This window comes from Dermochelys coriacea, chromosome 5 (assembly GCF_009764565.3).
Source record: "Dermochelys coriacea isolate rDerCor1 chromosome 5, rDerCor1.pri.v4, whole genome shotgun sequence".
Taxonomy (NCBI): Eukaryota; Metazoa; Chordata; order Testudines; family Dermochelyidae; genus Dermochelys; species Dermochelys coriacea.
This window is the reverse complement of record NC_050072.1, coordinates 66,613,679-66,633,163: the sequence shown is the minus strand read 5'-3', so window position 1 is coordinate 66,633,163 and position 19,485 is coordinate 66,613,679. Positions and strand designations below refer to the sequence as shown.

At 39.0% G+C, this 19,485-nt stretch overlaps 1 protein-coding gene across 15 annotated transcripts in view; it reads right to left on the bottom strand.

Moving 5' to 3' along the window:
- PPIP5K2 (diphosphoinositol pentakisphosphate kinase 2) overlaps positions 1 to 19,485 on the bottom strand; it is a 93,462-nt gene that overhangs the window by 15,406 nt on the left and 58,571 nt on the right. For 5 of the 15 annotated variants that reach the window (XR_006281269.1, XM_038401444.2, XM_038401447.2 and 2 more), the window contains 9 exons: positions 14,435 to 14,562; positions 14,112 to 14,226; positions 9,802 to 9,909; positions 9,601 to 9,717; positions 8,567 to 8,740; positions 5,722 to 5,895; positions 4,379 to 4,448; positions 2,172 to 2,291; positions 1,246 to 1,308 (listed from right to left, as the gene is read on the bottom strand). Coding sequence is in view for 14 of the 15 variants with exons in the window: in XM_038401444.2 (XP_038257372.1) it covers positions 1,246 to 1,308; positions 2,172 to 2,291; positions 4,379 to 4,448; positions 5,722 to 5,895; positions 8,567 to 8,740; positions 9,601 to 9,717; positions 9,802 to 9,909; positions 14,112 to 14,226; positions 14,435 to 14,562 (1,069 nt within the window). In the remaining variant the exon portion in view is untranslated. Of the gene's footprint in view, positions 1 to 1,245; positions 1,309 to 2,171; positions 2,292 to 4,378; positions 4,449 to 5,721; positions 5,896 to 7,056; positions 7,113 to 8,566; positions 8,741 to 9,600; positions 9,718 to 9,801; positions 9,910 to 14,111; positions 14,227 to 14,434; positions 14,563 to 19,485 lie in introns of those variants that run through there. The other 10 variants (XM_038401450.2, XM_043514355.1, XM_038401451.2 and 7 more) reach the window with 5 other exon arrangements.

Here is a 19,485-nt window from a genome sequence, read left to right as displayed (position 1 = left end):
ACTACTTCATGATTTTATTCAGAAGCAAAACAAAGTGAGAACTATGCTTTTTTAACAACCTGAACCATCTTCTAAGTAAAATGTTTCTTGGAGGTCAATAGCAGAGATCTTTATGGCTATTTTCACTTCACTTTCAATGGCAGGACCTTATTACCCTGCCACTGTATTGTGTCAGTTTTAGAATGGTAATTAAGAAATCTGGAAAAAAATCTACCCTAAGATGTGATAAATGCTGAAGATTGAAGCCAACTTCTATGAAAAGGGCAGGCAGTAGGGCCTATGTAGTGAGCTAGAAAGTAATGAGTAACATATTTCATACTTTCAACTTGCATATGTTAAGATAGACTTCATTAAAATATAGTAGACTGGAGAGGAGTTAACCTCTTGAACTCTATGGTGAAAGCTAACACAAGACGAAGGCAACTCTAACTGATTATTAATGAAGTATTCAAGTAACTGGCATATGTGATGAACATATTGATCATTAAATATGGCAAGGTTAAGTAGCAGTTTTTCTGTTCAGTCATCAGAATTGCAGATTAACTGAAATGGACCCTACATTTTACTTTACTTTTTAATCAAGTGACACTTCAAGAAGATGGTAGCAAACGCCTGTGGTCAGATACTGTGATTTTATCTAGATTCAGAAGGCTCAGGGAAACAGTGGAGCGCAGCAGCAGGAAGAGGAAGAAGTGGAATGTTAAGCTATTGAGACGTTCATGCCATTCAAGATCAGAAAAGTTTGTTTTTATCATATACCATACACAGTCTGATCACCTGAGACATTGGAAAGAATGCAATTTGTCATAGAATATCAGGGTTGGAAGGGACCACAGGAGGTCATCTAGTCCAACCTCCTGCTCAAAGCAGGACCAATCCCCATTTTTTGCCCCAGATCCCTAAATGGCCCCCTCAAGGATTGAACTCACAACCCCGAGTTTAGCAGGCCAATGCTCAAACCACTGAGCTATCCCTTGTCAAAGAATTCATGATTATAAGCAATATTTCCATTTTCACAAGATTTTCTGATGAGTGAATTTTGAAATCATACTTATATAAATGAACAATAAAGGAGGTATTTAAGACTATATCAATGTAGCTAGTGATTATGATTTTTGGAACTGTGCTTGGTTGAAGTTAGGAGGACAGATGATTGGACGAAACTATACACCCCGTATTTGAAATAAAAAGAAATTAAGGGATGAAGCAAGGGAATTTTTTTTTTTAAATAAAAGCAAAACGTACCATTGGTTGGGTGTCGAGCAAATGAGATAGAAAATCTTTTAACAGCAGAACCACGAGTGGTGTCTGAGAAAGAGAAAAACAGGTACCTGAAATTCATAACAGCTACCAAAAGAGGGACACATTTCAAAAAAGGAAAGAAGAAAAAAGATGAAAAGGTTAGAATTAAGTGGCATGCAGAAAGGACCAGGGGAAAGGGGTAGAGGCCAAAAATAGAAAATGTGGCTTCATTGATAACTGCAAGGTATTTAACGAAGTGTATGAAAGAAAAGCAGGATGAGCTGGTGATTTTGGCATACAAAGTTATATCTGTTTAGAGCTGAACATTGAGAAGAGTGAATGTTGGAAAAAGTTACATTAACACTGCTCGACCTTAGTGTTAAAGTTAAATTAGCACATTTTCTTTAAATGTTGAAGCCTGCTGTGAAAGCTATTCTACTCAAGATTACTGAAGCCTAAAACCTATCACTCCTCTATCCACACCCACAACCCACCAAAAAGGAATCCTAAAATTTTCACTCAGTAATATTAAGCTGGTCTTTTCCTTTTGAGTCCTTGTAAATTCTGCATGCAATGTAATATATTTCAATTCAATGTCTATGTAATTATCAAAATCAGAGGCTTAAGTGATGAGTACTTCCAACTACATTTTCACCTCTTCATTGATCTTAAACTGTACGTGCTGAAAATCATTCAATGTATATTGCCTACAGGGTACATCAAATAGAGAAGCCAGGAACAAGGATTAACTGTGTCATTAAACTAATATAACCAAGCTATGGGCAGTAAAGAGGCAGTAGAAAGTCGTACAATTAATGCTAAGACAAAGGATTCTATGATTCCACTGAATCAGTAGCCTAGGGTTCATCTTTAGAACTTCAATGTGTGCACATGGATTTGTGTGTGCATCTGAGAGAGTGTGCACATACCATCTATGCAGCCAGAAGAAGTCAGCTTTTTACGTTGAGTACGAGCATAATCCTGTAGGTTAGGTGCGCTTGAAGAACCCCCGAGTACTGAGGTGCTAAACAGGCCCGCACAGTGAGACCCTGATGGGAGTTAGAGAAAATACATACAACAACCAAGTGCTCTTCCATTCACATTGGGGATGCATGCAGCATGCAAGCACATGGCTCTTACCACACAAAAGGCAGCCTTTAGCAGTGCCTTGAACAGTTCACAATATGCTTATAATGTCACAGTGGTTGTAACTTCTACACATTTGAACACCCTCTGCTACATGTGACTAGAGAGGACTGGACTTTAACAAAGGGACTTTGTTTCCCGTGTCAGGTTCGGTAAAGAAAAATTACCAGTTAGCATCAATGTAAATAAATAAATAAATAAATAAATAAATAAAAAGAACAGAAGTTACATGTTTTAGAACCTTCAGTTCTGAAACAAATATTACCTGGCAAATCTTTGCTTCTTGCTTTCGTGAAAAATGACTCCCTTGACACGGAAGTCTGTAACTTCAAGTACTCACACATTTTCCTCAGACTTTACATAGAAAAATTTCATTTTCCATCACTCATGATTTAACATGAAACAAGTTCACCAAATTGTCCATTCTTGTATCTGTATTTCAGCTATTGTCACAGCCAACCATAGAAATTTAAAGCAGAAGTTTCACCAGGTTTAGCTTCACTTCTTTCCTAAAGAAGACCCTTGTATTAAGTAGTCCTCCATGTAAAAACCTGTACACTTTTGTTGCCCAATCATGAACAATCTTACCATTAGAAGTGGTTTAACAAGTAATTGATGAAATACCATTCATACACTTAAGTGAGAAGACATTTTCTGTTTTCATAGTCCACCATACTATGAAAATCTCATCCAAATTAAGAAAATGGGAAGAAATTACTCTGTCTAGAATTTGTATTTTCCTTTAATCTTCATTATTATTCTGCAAAGCCAATATTACTACTTGATGGAGGCCCAGTTCAGATTTCATTGTTTATATTTCATATACATGGCAGTATATTTAAAAACAGTTATCTACCCACTGATTTATTGCCTTCCAACAGTGGGAAACATTAGTAGCACATGTGATGAATCGTGGCCAATATAAATTGGTGCCTAGTCTGTGGCAAAAGCCTTTTCACCAAAGTAATACCTTCAACTATGCACGCAAATGTAACAGCTTCTACGAACTATACTGTGTCATATCGAAGAAGGGTAGTATAATTTTAGCAAAAAGTTAGAAAGATTGGCTTCAGTAGTCAAGACCACAAGATGTATACATTTTACTAGGAAAATGTAACAGGAGTAAGAATATCACAACAATAAAACATACAAATAAGTACAAAGCCTTAAATGGAAAGATAGTGGAACTTTTACTTCTAACTTGCAATGCAAGGTATTTATGTGCGTGTTTTGTTTAATGTGTCCTGAGTTAGTTATTCTGAAAACAGACAATTTTTTGCATTTACAGAAAAAGATACAACTAACTTACAGTAGTGCAAGATTTCGTATCTAATGCATAATAACCGTAATGCCTGTTTCATGGTAACAGCAGAAGAACATTTCCTGAATTAAAGCAAGTTAAGGTGTTATAATTCACAGTTAAAATCAACTATTCTGTCCATTGACAGGAATATCTGAGGGCGGGAATGAAAGGGAGGTGCAAAAACCTCAGTCTCTCATTAGAAACTAAAGTTTCTTGGTGAAGGACAGGAGGCTGGGGTTTCTTTGCACCCACTAGTATCTCTTCAGTTGTCTCCATTGACCACAGGAGAAGACATTTATTTTCACTTGAGGAGAAGTGTTTGTAACAGTTTGCATACTGGGGCTTTTGCTTTCAAAGAATTCTACAAAAATATTAACACATCAGTCATAATTTAAAATAACCCTGAGAACTTTCTTTGGTCAGAGTAAAGAATTAGTGAACAGTCTCAATTGTTTTACTGTTCCCTAAGATCCAGTTTCCATTAAGAGAACTTTTTCTGCTGAAATATTGGTCAACTCAGTGGGTTATACTGTCCCAATGAATTAGTAGATACTATTATATTCAAAATACTATTTGGTCCTGTTTACTCAAGAGTTTTAAAAATCCAAGATCATATATCTGTGTGCAAAACAAAAGGCATTGGAAAGTCTGCTTACTTGAAACAAAATTTCAATTGCATGTACATACCTAAACCACTCTGCTTTTGTTCCAGAATAGTTCTTGGTGTTCGTAAGTTACTATTGTTCTCTGAGAGGACCTGCATATGGAAAACAGAAGAATAAGAAAAAATAGAATAGCAGCATGAAGTGTCCACTAAACTTGATATATTGGCCTGCTCCAGACCGACAAGTGTTAATAAGCTGTATGATAAATGTTAGTAGAAATATATAAACGAAATATGAAAGATCATGCAATATCCCCTTGTGAAGGGAGTCCATTTCACATATGAAGTCCTTGCAATGAGGTGGTGCAAAGCGGGCATTCAGAATTAAAAAGAACACAGACCAAGACAGAGATGAAACCACAGACGACAGTTGAGATAGATTTTACTTTATTTTACCAAATGCACACTCCTAAACTGCTCCTGTATTGAAAGGGGAATGGGAGCGGGGAAGGAAAGACAGACAGGCTGTTGAAGTCACCATACAGTCACTGATCCATGCACGGGCTCTATCAGCGTAGCCTTCAGATGCTCACAGCCTTTACTGATGCACTCTTTTACTATATACAAGTTCCTTAAATTTCCAAACAGATAATGGAAATTATTGAAACTCTTAGAAAAAGAAAGAGGCATGGTTAGAACACCATCCATTGTCCTATATACAGACAATATTTTGAATTGAGCAATCTTTAGATCATCACTGATATTTTGACTGTCATTTGTCCTGCTCTTTCCCCAATATTTAGACAAAAAGTCTTCAAAATATTGTACAATTCAATGGATGAAGTACTGTGTTTGATTTTTTAATTAGATATCTCCAGATATAGGAGTGAAGGCAAGAATGGTTAGTGCTAGAGTTTGTTTCCTGCTCAGTTAATACCAGGCCACTGAAAATATGATCTATACAAAACAAGTTTTGAATAGTAATATCAGACCCCACATCAATTATTTTAAGTGGCATCGTCTGTCATTTATTTAAAAAAAAGTTTCAATTTACCTACCACCAAATTAAGCAATGCTGTTTTTAAAGTCTTAAAGGACAACTAAGCCAAAGCTGAAGTCAGTTTCATTAGACAGTAGTTTATGCCTTTTCTGCAGTGTTAATGTTTATAATTCCTGTAAAAAAAACCCTAATTCTTTGTGGAAATATCTAATTCAGTGAAAATTCTGTGAAAAACATGCATTTGCTTTCTCCTCCTTCCTCCCCCAACATTCTTGGAAGTAACTAGTATTTTTAAAAGTACATTTTAATGACAAGTGTAAGAATTTACTTGGAATGTAATCCATAACAAGGGATTAGATGTCCTTAAAGACAGTTGGTTGCTGCTTGGAATGCATAATAATGTTTAATGAAGTAAAGTTTAAAAACCTGTTGCCATGAGCCAAAAATACTGGATGTGAAAGCCAATGATTTAGGGGAGACAGGGGAAGAAGTGATTTGTTCCCCTGATCTGCGTCTTCGACGCCCAGTACCCACACCACTGGTGTAATGCAGCCAGGTACCAATACACTCTGGGCTAGACACACTCAGGGGGCTCTCTTCCTGGAAGTGAGAAAGGGGGCAAAAAAACAGCAAATCATGCAAAGTTAGATTCCACAGAGCCAGCGATCAGAAAAAAAAAAATACAGTTTGTTTGCACTCTTTCATATACAGCTTTAAAACTATTAAACAGTAATTAGGAATGACTAACATTTCAAACTACATCTTTTAATCCACTACTTTCACCAAGTTTCTGGTAGACTAAAATTTTACCAATAGCAAGATAGAAGAACAATGGTAGTCAATAACTGGTCCACAGCTTTAAAAATGACTGGTAACAGAACACGTGTTACTCTGAACATACTGTTTAATAGTTTTTCCCCCTTCAACGTATGATAAGCTTTTCTATCTTTTATTTAATAGATTTTTCTTTTGCATTTAAAGTACTACCACTTATTTCAATGAGCCAGAAGATTTTGGAATGGGACTGGAGATTACATGACTGACCCCCCAGGAGTGGCAAGAAGGATTTCTTAACCTTAAAGCACTAAGGAACTTCTGGTGCCAAAGAATAGAAAGAGATTTCAAGGGACAATGTCAGGCTAAAAAAGCCCTATTCTTCTATCTGTGTTAATACCACCTAGATTAAACAACTCTGAACTTTTTTAGAAATATAAATTTGTTTCTCACAATTTATATTCTTTAGTTTTTCCATTTAATTGTAAGCTCAAGGAAATGAGACTACTCAACTTCATTTCTTGTCTCCATGCACTAGTACAGTGCAGCCATGTTTGTATTAGACCCTTCTGAAGACTATAATCCAGATAAAATTCAAAACTTCAAATTTATTTTACTAGAGATTATAAAATTAAAAAACACAAAAACAAACGACTTTTAGATTGAGCCCAAACTACCTGACAGTGTCCCTTTAAATGAATGGACTGGAGTGGAAAGAGTCTTATCTTTAAAAAAATAATTCTAAGGAAATTTAAGATGAAGTCAAACTATACTTTCAAGATACCAATTGGTCAAAATTCTTCAAAGACTGTTTTGCAGATTTCAGTGAGGGCAGACACAAATATATTAGCTCTTCCAATTTACCTTTTTTGCACAAACTTTCACAGCTATATGAGTAAAATCAAAGACTATTATTGAATAGGAAGTAAAAATTTAGAATTTCCATAAAAGCTGGATGCTGGAACAGATTCTACTTGAATGTTTTACCTGCTGAAAGTCAAAGTTTAGCAATGCATATCAATAATACCTCTTGAAAGCAGCTTCTGAAAATTTACAAAGAATGAAAATGGTTAAAATTTTGAAATACTATATAACTGCACGTGAACTTCTCTCTAGGAAAGGAGCTTGTATGATCAGAATGAAAGCCGCTTTCAAAAACATTGAGATTACGCTTCTCAAACATTGCTTATGTTAAAACAGGAAATGCAACCCTGCAATACGTTCACAAATATCACCTCTTAATTTTTTTATGTTATATATGGATCATAATAAAACAAAACCATCCGTACTATTCTCCACATGTTGACAGTAACCAAGTTACTTAGAATTCTTACTATTGTGGTACCCAGTCTATATAAGCACCTATTCCTGAGACAATATGCAGGGAAAAGAACATACAGTTCTTTGAGGTTTTAAGCAACTGAGAATAAGGTAGTAAACTGCACATTTTATGTTCTAGTGTCAGGCCAAGTCTACACTATAAACTTACATCATTGTAACTATGTCCCTCAAAGGTGTGAAAAAGCCATACCCCTGAGCAACGCAATTATACCAACCTACTCCCCAGTGTAAACAGCCCCAAACAGGGCTTCTCCCATTGACATAGCTACTATCTCTTGCAGAGGTGGATTAACTACACCAACAGGAGTAGCTCTTCCCTTAGTGTAGTAGCGTCTTGAGTGAAGTGTTACAGCAGTGCAACTACACTGGTGCAGCTATGCCACTATGGTATTTTAAGTGTAGACCTACCCTCAGTGTCACTGAGGTACTAGTGTGCACCAACAGAGTCTTTACTGTTCAGCCATATTAATGGCATACAGTGAATTATCACTGACTTGCCCCACTATTGTGATGTTAGAGCACCTTTTATGACAGTTTGCTCAACTCCTTGGTGTCATAGCCTCTATACTAGGAGCACAAAAAGTCTTAGGGCACTTATCTGAAGACTCTGGAAAACACACATTTCCTGCCCCACAAAGCATGCTGTCAATTTGCTTTCTTACCTTCAACCACTGTGCCACTGGAATCAGCTGCTGCCTATGAAAGTTAATTGTAGATGGCGAAATTTTCTTGCAGCCACCTCTCCTTCCCCCACCCCAATCCCCACAAACGAAAAAGCTCAATGTTTTGTTTCCATTAGCAGCAGTCTTGTGAGAATGCATATGCAAGCAATGTACGTTAGTCAGCTTGGAGAAGAAGGAGTTGAGACAAAAAAATGTGCATCTTCATTGTCATAGAATAAAAAAGTTATATAATAAAATTTGAAATACTAAAGGAAAGAAAAAATTTATATGGCTCAACAGTCATATGCTGTTTCTGAAATTCCTTTCAGACAACCATTGCCATGGAGAATTTCTCATGGAATAAAAGCAGCACTTTGAGAGGAATGACACCATTCTATTTTTGTGCAATCAAAAACAGAATAGTCTTTACTTTTTTGTTAGAAGTAAATGAAGAATTCATTTCATTAGACATGCACCATGACCGAAACACTTACTTCAACAGAACCAATCTTCCTAGATCTTGGAAGGGGTGACTTTCTGTGTATGTGAATTGGGTCTGACACCATAGGCTTGAATACCATTACTGATCGATCCGTTTCATCCCTTTTAGAAGTATGTGACTCCTCATCACTATCATTTTTATGGCAGGTTTTCTTTGAGCCTTCATTCTACAAGTAAAGGTATTACCTGTTCAAGTTATCTACATACATTGTACTACTTGGACATGGAAATCCATTAAGGAAATCAGTTATAGAATAATTTAAGCATTTTTTGTATGTTGTTGTATGTTTTGCATTAATTATATGCATGAAGTTTGGTGACACAAGGTTCTTAAACCATACAAATACCGTTTTTTATACATCTAGAAAAAGAATTTGCTACTTTAACTCTCTTCAACAACATGTGACAATGTGACCATAATATCTTTGCTCACACCACCATGTCTTCTTATATGTTTCACTGAATATGTAAAGGGTAAAATCCTGGTTCCATTTAAGTCAATGGCAAAACTCCCACAGACTTCAACGAGGGCAATATTTCACCCACGGAGTCTTAACATTTGTAACACCAAATTGTTTAACTATATAGATGTACACAGATACAAACTGAAAAATATAATCTATAGTCTCACTAGCCAATATTCCCCAAAATTCCAATTCATATTTTTTCTTAAATGTCATCTTGTGCATTTGTCAGAGCATTGGACAAACAGGACTATCTCCAACAACAAATTAGGCAAAACCATAAAAGGTTGCAATTACAAAGGCAGTAAAAACAAATAAGGTGAGTATACTTTTTATTGAAGTAAAGTATTTATTTGAAATCAGAGGGCCTGAATTATGACGTATAACTGTTACTTATAGTACACTAGTTTATTTTTATATGCATACAGTACACACAAAGTTAATTCAAAATCATGCATCGTTCTTTCTAACGAATTCTCCAGTGATTAACACAAAAGTTATTGGAACATATTCATGAACAGAAAATCCCTGAACTTTTGATCTAAGTACACCAGAAATATTACCTCTCGGGAGGCAGGTCTATATCCAAAACCAGCTGGTAAGTTTTTATCCTCTTCACAGCCTTTAGCTCCCGGACTAAAGTGAAGCTCCACATGAAAACGTTCCTCTGAAGAAAGTTCCTAAAGACAATGAATATCTACTCTTTAAAACATGGTTTGAACTAATCATATTTCTGTAGATATTTATCAATTTTATTTACTTACCTTGTTTGGATCCTCATACAGCATGATAACAATCTGGGTCATGTAATTGAGTTCACTGACAATATTGAGATAGTCCATAGCTCGTTTCCACTGTTCCTCTTTTGACTCCTTAAAGAAATGGAAACATTTTGTAACACATTTTAAATAAAAAAACCTTTGAAAATAAAATTGAAGTAATTTAAGAGAAAAAGATTCTTAACTTATGAATATTTAATTCATATTTTAAAAATAAATTTTACATTCAACGCAAAATGCCCACAGCTCCTCCAAATGAATGAAAATTAAACAAATGTTCTAGAAAAACAAACCAAAGACTAGCCCTTCATGTTCAGATCACATTTAGAACCTTGCATTTGCTGAAATTTTATGGCTGCAGAAATGACTAGAGAATTTTCTGTGAGCCACAGAATGTACCCCAACAAGAATGCCCTTCACTGTAAAAAATAAAAATACTGAATCAAATAGTGATCAATAAACCCATTACTGAGCTCATAGTAAACTTATAAGTAGGGCTGTCAAGCAATTACAAAAATTAATTGATTAATCGTGTGATTAAAAAAAATAATCGCAATTAATTGCGCTGTTAAATAACAGAATATCATTTATTTAAATATTTTTGGTGTTTTCTTCATTTTCATATATATTGATTTCAATTACAACACAAAATACAAAGTGGACAGTGCTCACTTTATTTTTATTACAAATATTTGCACTGTAAAAAACAAAAGAAATAATATTTTTCAATTCACCTAATACAAGTACTGTCCAATCTCTATCATGAAAATTGAACTTACAAATGTACAATTACATCCAAAAAATAAACTGCATTCAAAAATAAAACAAATGTCAAACTTTAGAGCTACAAATCCACCCAGTCCTACTTCACCCAATCACTCGGACAAACAAGTTTGGTTACCATTTGTGGGAGATGCTGCTGCCCACTTCTTGTTTATAACGTCACCTGAAAGTTAGAACAGGCATTCGCATGGCACTGTTGTAGCTGGTGTCGCAAGATATTTACGTGCCAGATGTTCTAAAGATTCACATGTCCATTCATGCTTCAACCAACATTCCAGAGGACACGCGTCCATGCTGATGATGGGTTCTGCTCAATAACAATGCAAAGCAGAGTGGACTGACATGTTCATTTTCATCATCTGAGTCAGATGCCATCAGCAGAAGACATTTTCTTTTTTGGTGGTTCGGGTTCTGTAGTTTCTGCATCGGAGTGTAGAAGTACTTGATGCTGCAGTACCGCCTACCTTTCTAGTGGTCTCTGACTGAAGTCTTGGCATGGACGGGGCACTATTGGTACTGGGTGATCTCTTTACGGGGGTGGGGGGGGAACCTCTGCCCTTGGCTCTGAGGCTGAATGTAAGGCTTGTTCCATCATTAGAAGTTCAAACTTGATCTCCCTATTTTTTTCAGGATCTACTTTTGAAGGATGTGCAGATCTTGTACTTACTAAGCATATGTGTATCACCAAAACAGCCGAGGCACTGGGGATGGCCATCACTGATTAGAATAGCCTTGCGGAAGGAGACACCATTTTGAATCCCAGGAAACTCACCATTCCCAAGGAAAAAGTGACAAAATAAAAGATAACCCGAAAGAAGAGGAAGTTCTAAACTAAGAATAAAAAGATTTTAAAAACAATTTTAAGGGAAAGAACAAGAGAAGGAAAGTAACTAACAACCATCTATCCAAATGCTGAACAGAGAAGAGGCAAAAGTTGCAGAATCTGTCTCGGGCCAAAAGGTAGTTGGTTGAGAAGGAATTGAGGACTGTTTGTCTGCACAGCCCCATGTAGTCTTGGTGCAGGGCACAAGGAATGAATGGGCTAAATGGGCTTCATTACCAAAAATATCTGATCGAAGGCGCAGGAGCCCTTGAGATAAAGAGTCCATAGTCCTGCCCACAAGATGAGTACCAATCTTGGTACCCACAGTGTTCCATGAATGGTCGCCAGTGTGGATCAGGTGATGGAAAATGGGAGGAGGATGATCCCGACCTGGAAGTCAAGGAGTCCCGGCTTCAGGGGAGAAAGGTGGAGCCAGCCCTGAAGGTGTGAGCAACTGGTCAGACTCGTCCATACACCAGAATGAAGAGGGAACTGGCGCCAACGGTGGAAATGCTATCGCTGGCACTGAGTATACCTTTGTTGTTTCCGGCAGTTGAAGTGGTATCAACCCTGAAGTTGGCAGCGGCACCAACTTGACTGTGGCAAAGTGGAGGGCTGTGAGTGCTGCCACAGTTACATCGGCTGAGCCAACAGCAGGGGTGCTGAAGACGTTCTCTATGCTGAGGACGTCCCTTGTACTGAGCCTAGCATTGGCCCCTGCTTCCACTGACTATGGAAGGGAAACATCAGGGTGAGGTGTCGACAGAACCCCAGGTTCTGCAACTCGCCTAGCCAAAGAGCCTATAAATGACACAGCCATGACAAAGTCCTGGACCAAGGGAGAGGCTGAGACAAAAAGGCAGAGGAGATCCGTTGTTGCCTGATACGCTGCTGACACAGAAACAGCCAATGCTGGCATTGCCCTCGTTGGTACCAAACTCAACAAACGCCCCGCATCCGAACTGGGGTCGACAGTAAGGGGTCTCTCACTTCCTTGTGCAGTACTAGAAAGTGATTGACAGGACCTGCTCCATCCCATGTACGAGCATTCACATCATGCCAGTCTGCACTCCTGAAAGGGACAGATGAGTCCCCACACGACTTGGAGTGACCTTGATGGTCTTACGTGATCTTTTCCTCAGTGCAGTTGAGGAGGAGTGACTCCTGTGTCTCTTCGGAGACGTGCCAGCTCCAGAATGCAAAGTAGCAGCACTCTCAGAAACCAAGAGTGACATTCAATCCAACGTAGGCCTTGGTGCTGAAGCAGGCCGTGTGGCCTGTTCAAGCAAGTGCTGCTTTAGACAAAGATCTCTCGCCACCACTCCTTGACATGGGCTTTGCCTAAGCACAGCAAGCACCGCATATGGCGATCATTCCTCCACATGACAGTATTTAAATCATGGTGAAGGCATCACCAGTGAAATATTTAAACTAAAGCTAACTAACACTATACGAAGGGTACTAGTTAACCATCTCCAACTAGAAAAAGTCACTAAGAAATAGAGAGGTTGTGAGGTTAGGAGCCACACAGAGCTGCAACTCCAGCCATGGGCAGTAGGAAAGAACTGAGGGGGGTTGGGGCAGCGCAACCTCATATAGCCAGGGCTATAGCTACGAGCACTGCCAATCTACAGGTACTGCTAGGCAAAGTTATCCTGCTTTGGTGCACTGGGCGCGCACACACCTACGTAGAATATATGGCTGCATCTTCTCAAAAGAAGAATTTGTGTTTCCCCCAATCTCTCTTCTCTACCTCTATTTTACCATCGCCCAGACTCATATTAGTACAGGATCCAACTCTTACTCAGCAATCATTCTCTTGGTACCACACTCTTTTTGAGTGAGGTTTTATGCTCTTCAGGATTTGTGTCCACAAGAAAAATAATTAAGAGTTTGTAAAATTCTAAACACTTATGATTCTGCATAAATAAGATGCTATTGCCAGATATGACAAAGACCATGTTACTCTTTCAAATAAGAAGTGTACATTAGTTTTATGATTTGTGGTGCAGATGTGAGAATTTGACACTAAGTGTAAAAAATTAATTTTCCTGCCTATCTTACCAATAACCTGGGAGAAGAAATTCTTCTTCTTAAGTTCCAGGGACAGAACTTTGGAAAGTATCCTGCTTGATTTCTGATTAGGCAGCTACCAGGTGTAGGCTGTTTAAGCTAAGTGAAATATATTTATGTGTTGCATATTAGACACCACCAAATTAGTGTTAAGGACCAATTGTAAACAATTTTGGAGATGGACAGTACTGCTCAGCTTCCCAGAGAAGAATTTCAACCTACTTACAAGAAATTCTGAAAAGATATTTTGCATTACTGCCTGATCTGAATACAAGTATGGTCTTTTCTGAGCATGAGGAATTTAGAGCTCAAATGTTAGCAAATACACTAATATTTACTAACTTCCATAAAAAACCAAGGTAACGCTAAATGTTTTCCATCTTGTTTTCTGCTAACAAAAAAATCTATATGGCAAAGATTGGCAGTATGACTTGGGTGCATAACACTAAACATATTACAAAATCAATAAGTTTAATAAAATAGATTGCGATTTTCAAGGTAGCCTAAGGGAGTTAGGCACTCAACTCCCATTTAATGTTAGTGGAATTTGGTCCCAGAGGTTACTCAGAAAATACCAGCAGCAGCATTTGCTCTAACAGGAAAATGATCAACTTACGTCACATAAGGCACCATAACGAAGAGTTGATAATAAGGAGTGGACATGACTCTCACTTGTGAAATATAACCGAGTACGAACATGACGTTCAGGAGACATAACACCTCTGGAGTATCTAAAATCAAAAATATAGGGGGGGAAAAAAGATGTAATTACTTAAGACATTAAAATATACCCATATTAGAAAACTTACTACAATCTATTATAAATCGTTTGAAGCAAGCATAGATAATCACATGCTTATAAAACTATCAAGATTGCGGGAACGTTCAAGTACTGAAAACAATTGGCAGCATACATGTATTGAAAAATTCTGAACTTACAAAGGGTGAAGCTTGTTTACAGTGTCGTCATCCTGAGTCCTCTGAAGGTCAGAACGAATTTTCCTAACTAGAGGAGTACAGTAGCCTTTGGCAATCTCTAGTTTCTCAGCCTTGGAAATACCATATTCCTGGACAGAAAGAAATTAAGTTTTTGAAACAGAACTGTAAAGAACACTGAAGTGAATTTTGAATTCAAGACTCATAACTGAAAAACAGTAGCTAGCTATCTGCCACTTTCTGTGGCTGAAAAACATGGATTTTAAGTGTCTGAACATAGACAAAGAAATTGCACTGGAAATGTACGAAGTATGAATGGAAAGAATGTTTCCTTTGGTAGCAGCAGAAAAGAACCAAGCTCCTTCATACCAGGATGAATCTGATTTTTGAAAGAAGGTTTTCTTTTGTGGCCTAACTGAAATAAGGAGGCATTTTATTTTTTCATTTGACCTCCAACAGTTGCAAGAAAGGTACTGCCCTTTTCACTTCTGAAGGCAGTCAAATATAATCTGAAAACAGTAAGAAATCTTCATTAACATCAGAATGATACTCTTGGTGGTCATTTTGGGCACTTAGAATATTCACTTTAAAATTCTCTTTCAGGAGTCTTCTGCTCAATGAAATAGACAATCTTATACGGCTGGTGATGTTCCCCAACGCCATAGCAGAACTTCTGGTTACTGTGGAAAGCAAGGTAAGGGCCTTTTTACTTTGTATGTTATGTTGGTTTGTCAATTTTTTTTTTAAGGGAGTATTCTTATTTTATATGAATAAAAAAACCTTTGCAAATACCTATAATATGGCATTTACCTGATGAGCCTGTCTTTCTTTCTCTCCCTCCCCACACTGTCATTAGGACAGGTCCAGTGGTACTCTATTTCCCTTCCTACCCCCAGAAGTGATATTTTTGTAATCAGTAACACGACCAGCATACTGAGTGTAACTGTGTTATACCCAGCCTAACTGATTCTGGACTTCGGGTGACCTAAAAGACAAACAATTTAAAGTCCATACTATGCAGGACTTCCCTCCCACCTTTGCCATGTTGAGTACTCAGCATATTACAAAAGTAAATGGAGTCCTCTATTCTATTTGTAGATCATCTTTAAGCTCACTAAATGCAAAGCCTGAAATGTAGTTTAATTTCCACTGAATTTTCTTGATGTAAAAATATATTGAATAGTAATGGTAGTCTGCCTCAGTTCCAGTTTTTACAATCAATTAAATAAAACCAATCCACTTGCATTCCTCTCTAGGCACCATCCTATTTCAGTGAGTAATTCAATTTTTAAATAATTTTTTTCATAAAACAGACAAATTCTATTGGTAAATAAATACATTCTGAATTTAAGAACATCTTATCTGTGTCAAATATTGCTATACAGACTATAAATAGCTTTACTAAACCAGGTATTCATTTTCAGCATTAACCCAAAAGAACCAACACAAGCAAATCAGGTTGCTGAATGAGCAAAAGAGGAGGTTACTCTCCCTGTGCAGTAACTGACGTTCGAGCTAAGTGTCCTTGTGGGTGCTCCACTCCAGGTGTTGGTGCGTCCCTGCGCCTTCGCTCGGAGATTTTTACAGCAGTACTTGTACCGGTCGCATATGCGCAGAGCCTGCCCCCCCCCCCAAGTGTACCTTAATAGTACGCGTGCGCGACCAGTCTCCTCAGTTCCTTCTCTACAACAGAGGCTACCCCAACTCCCAAGTAGAGGGGGAGGGTGGGTGGGTGCACCCATAGGACACACATCTCAAAGAACGTCAGTTACTGCACCAGGGAGGGTAACCTCCTCTTCTTCGAGAGAAATGTCCCTGTGGGTCCTCCACTTCAGGTGACTGAAAAGCAGTGTATCTCAAGGAGGTAGGGACTTCGGATTTGGTAGGAATGCAGTAGATAGTACAGCTCTGCCTAATCGTATATCAGAGAGACGTCCTTGAGTAAGGGCATAGTGCTTAACAAATGTGTATTCAGAAGACCAAGTGGCCGATTTACAAATGTCAGCCAGGGGAACTTTGTGTAGAAAAGCCACGGAGATAGCCACAGATCTAGGGGAGTGAGTTCTGATGCCAGCTGAAGGCGTCACTTTCTTTATCTGATAGCACAGTCAGACACGCACAGAAATCTAATTTGAAAGTCTCTGAGTAGAAATAGGTGTCCCTTTGGAATTCCGTGATGGAGACAAAGTGTCGAAAAGTTCCTAAAGTTCTATCCAAATAGAAAGACAAAGGCCTGTGTACATCTAACATATGCATGGCGGAGTCAAAAGAGTTTGCATGTGGTTTAGGAAAGAAAGTTGGTAGGTGTATCGGCTCACTGATATGGAATGAGGAATGCACCTTTGGAAGGAATTTGGGGTGTAATCAGAGGTTAACCTTGTCCTTAAAAAGAAAAGGAGTACTTGTGGCACCTTAGAGACTAAAATTTGAGCATAAGCTTTCGTGAGCTACAGCTCACTTCATCGGATGCTTATGCTCCAATAAATTTGTTAGTCTCTAAAGTGCCACAAGTACTCCTTTTCTTTTTTCGAATACAGACTAACACGGCTGCTACTCTGAAACTTGTCCTTACAAAATAGTGTATACGGTGGGTCTACCATGAGAGCTGCTATTTCTCCTGCCCGTCTGGCGGAGGTGATTGCCACTAAGAATGCTGTTTTCATAGAGAGGTGTAAGAGAGAGCAAGTGGCAAGGGGCTCAAATGGTTGTTGAGTTAAGCAAGATAAAATTAAGTGAAGGTCCCATGGAGGAGTAGGAGGTTTAATGTCTGGGTATAGGGACTGGAGTCCTTTGAGAAAATTCTTGGTGATTGGATGAGCAAAAACGGAGGTATCGTCGATCTTATTATGAAAAGTTGTAACAGCAGCTAAGTGTACTTTGATGGAGCTGAAAGAAAGGTCCGATTGCTTGAGGTCTAATAGGTAGTCAAGTATAAGTGGAAGAGATGCAGAAATAGGAAGAAGTTGTTTATTTAAGCACCATTGTGTGAATCGCTTCCACTTTCGGAGATAGGTGATGTGAGTAGATTGTGTTCTGCTATGTAGGAGCACTCTGTGAGCCTGCTCTGAGCATGCTAGTTCGTTTTGGGAAAATCATGTAGGAACCAAGCTTTGAGGTGCAGCATGGACAGGTTGGGGTGAAGAAATCAACAGTGTTGCTGTTATAGGAGGTTCAGAGTGAGGGGCAACGAGATTGGTGGGCGGATTGGCATTCTGGTGAGGAATGGAAACCATGGTTGTCCAGGCCACAACGGAGCAATCAGAATTACCATGGCACAATCTGTCCGTATCTTTATTAGAACTCTGTGGAGAACCAGTATCGGAGGAAAAGCATATAGCAAGTCCTGGTGCCATGGGATTATGAACGCATCTCCCAGGGAATGTTTGCCCAGTCCCTCTCTGGAGGGAAATTCGGGACATTTTGTGTTTTTCGCAGCTGCGAAAAGGTCTATGGTTGGGTAGCCCCATATGTGGAATATGTTGTGGATGGATAGTCTCGTTTGTCTCCCATTCATGATCCCAGGGAACGCGTCTGCTTAAATTTGTCCGCTGTGGTATTCATAGCTCTGGGAAGATAGACGGCTGATATCTGAATGTTGTTCGCAAGGTACCAATTCCAGAGCTTCATGGCTTCTGTGCAAAGCGAGCGAGAGCGAGCTCCTCCCTGCATGTTTACACAGAACATGCAGGTGATGATGTCTGTCATTAATCCAGAACCAACATATATGGATAATGAGAGGAAGTGACAGCAGGCGTTGTATATGGCTCTAAGTTCTAGGACATTTATGTGCAGGGAGGTTTTGGTTGAAGACCATAGCCCCTGGGCTGTGGTGGGACATGTGTGCACCCCACCCTGCGAGGGATGCATTGGTAGTCATGAGGGATGGAGCATCCTGGAGAAAGGGGACTCCAGAGCAAAGATTAGAGGGAACTGTCCACTCTAGAAGAGAGTCTTTGACTCTGAAAGATATGGATAGAGGCTTGTTTAGAGCGTGCACATTTGGTCTGTAAACCGTGGCCAACCAAACTTGGAAGCACCTCATGTATAGTCGTGCGTTTTGGACCACGAAAGTGCACAAGGCCATGTGACCTAGTAGTTGTAGATAGTCTTAAGTGGTGACCCGAGGACTGTTGCGAAGTTTCACTGCCAATACTTTTATGGTGTTGAAGTGATCGGGCGGGAGAGATGCTATTCCCAGCTGGGAATCGAGGTGTGCTCCTATGAACTCTAGATGCTGGGTAAGAGATAATGTGGATTTGTTTTTGTTTATTTGTAGGCCGAGAGATAGGAAACAATCGACGGTGAGCTGCGTGAATCATTTTGTCATGCGCTTTGTCATGCATTGAGGCTTTAAGGAGACAAATTGTTGAGGTAAAGAAATATTATGACCCCTTGTTTCCTGAGGTAGGCAGTGACTACAGCTAGGAGCTTGGAAAAAATGCAGGAGGCGGTGGATAGGCCAAAGGGTAGCACCCTGTATTGAAAATGTGTTGAGCTGAGGGTAAAACGAAGGAAACGTCTGTGGGCCGGATGTATAGTCACATGAAAATAGGCATCCTGTAGGTCGAGGGCTGAAAACCAATCACCCTGCTCCAGTGCTGGGATTATGGTGGTGAGGGTAACAATTTTGAACTTTTGCTTTTTGATAAATTTGTTGAGCCGCCTGAGGTCGAGGATAGGTCGTCATCCCCTGGTTTTCTTTTCTGTTAAAGAAATCGAAGTAAAACCCCTTCCCTCTGGGCACAAGTTCTACTGCTCCCAATAGAAGGGGATGTACTTCTTGGGGGAGCAGTTGCTCATGAGAGGGGTCCCTGAAGGAGGACAGGGAATGTGGGTGGGTAGGAGGCAAGGATAGGAAAGGGATCGAATAGTCAATTGTGATGACCTCTATAACTCACTTGTCGGTGATAATGTTCTACCATTGATGCGAGAATGGTCGTAGGCGGTGTCCAAAAATAGGGACATGCGGTATAAGTGCTGAAGTGAGAACGTTGTTTTCTAAACTCTCGAACAAGGCTTCAAATCTGCTCATTAGTCGGAGGGGGTTGAGACGC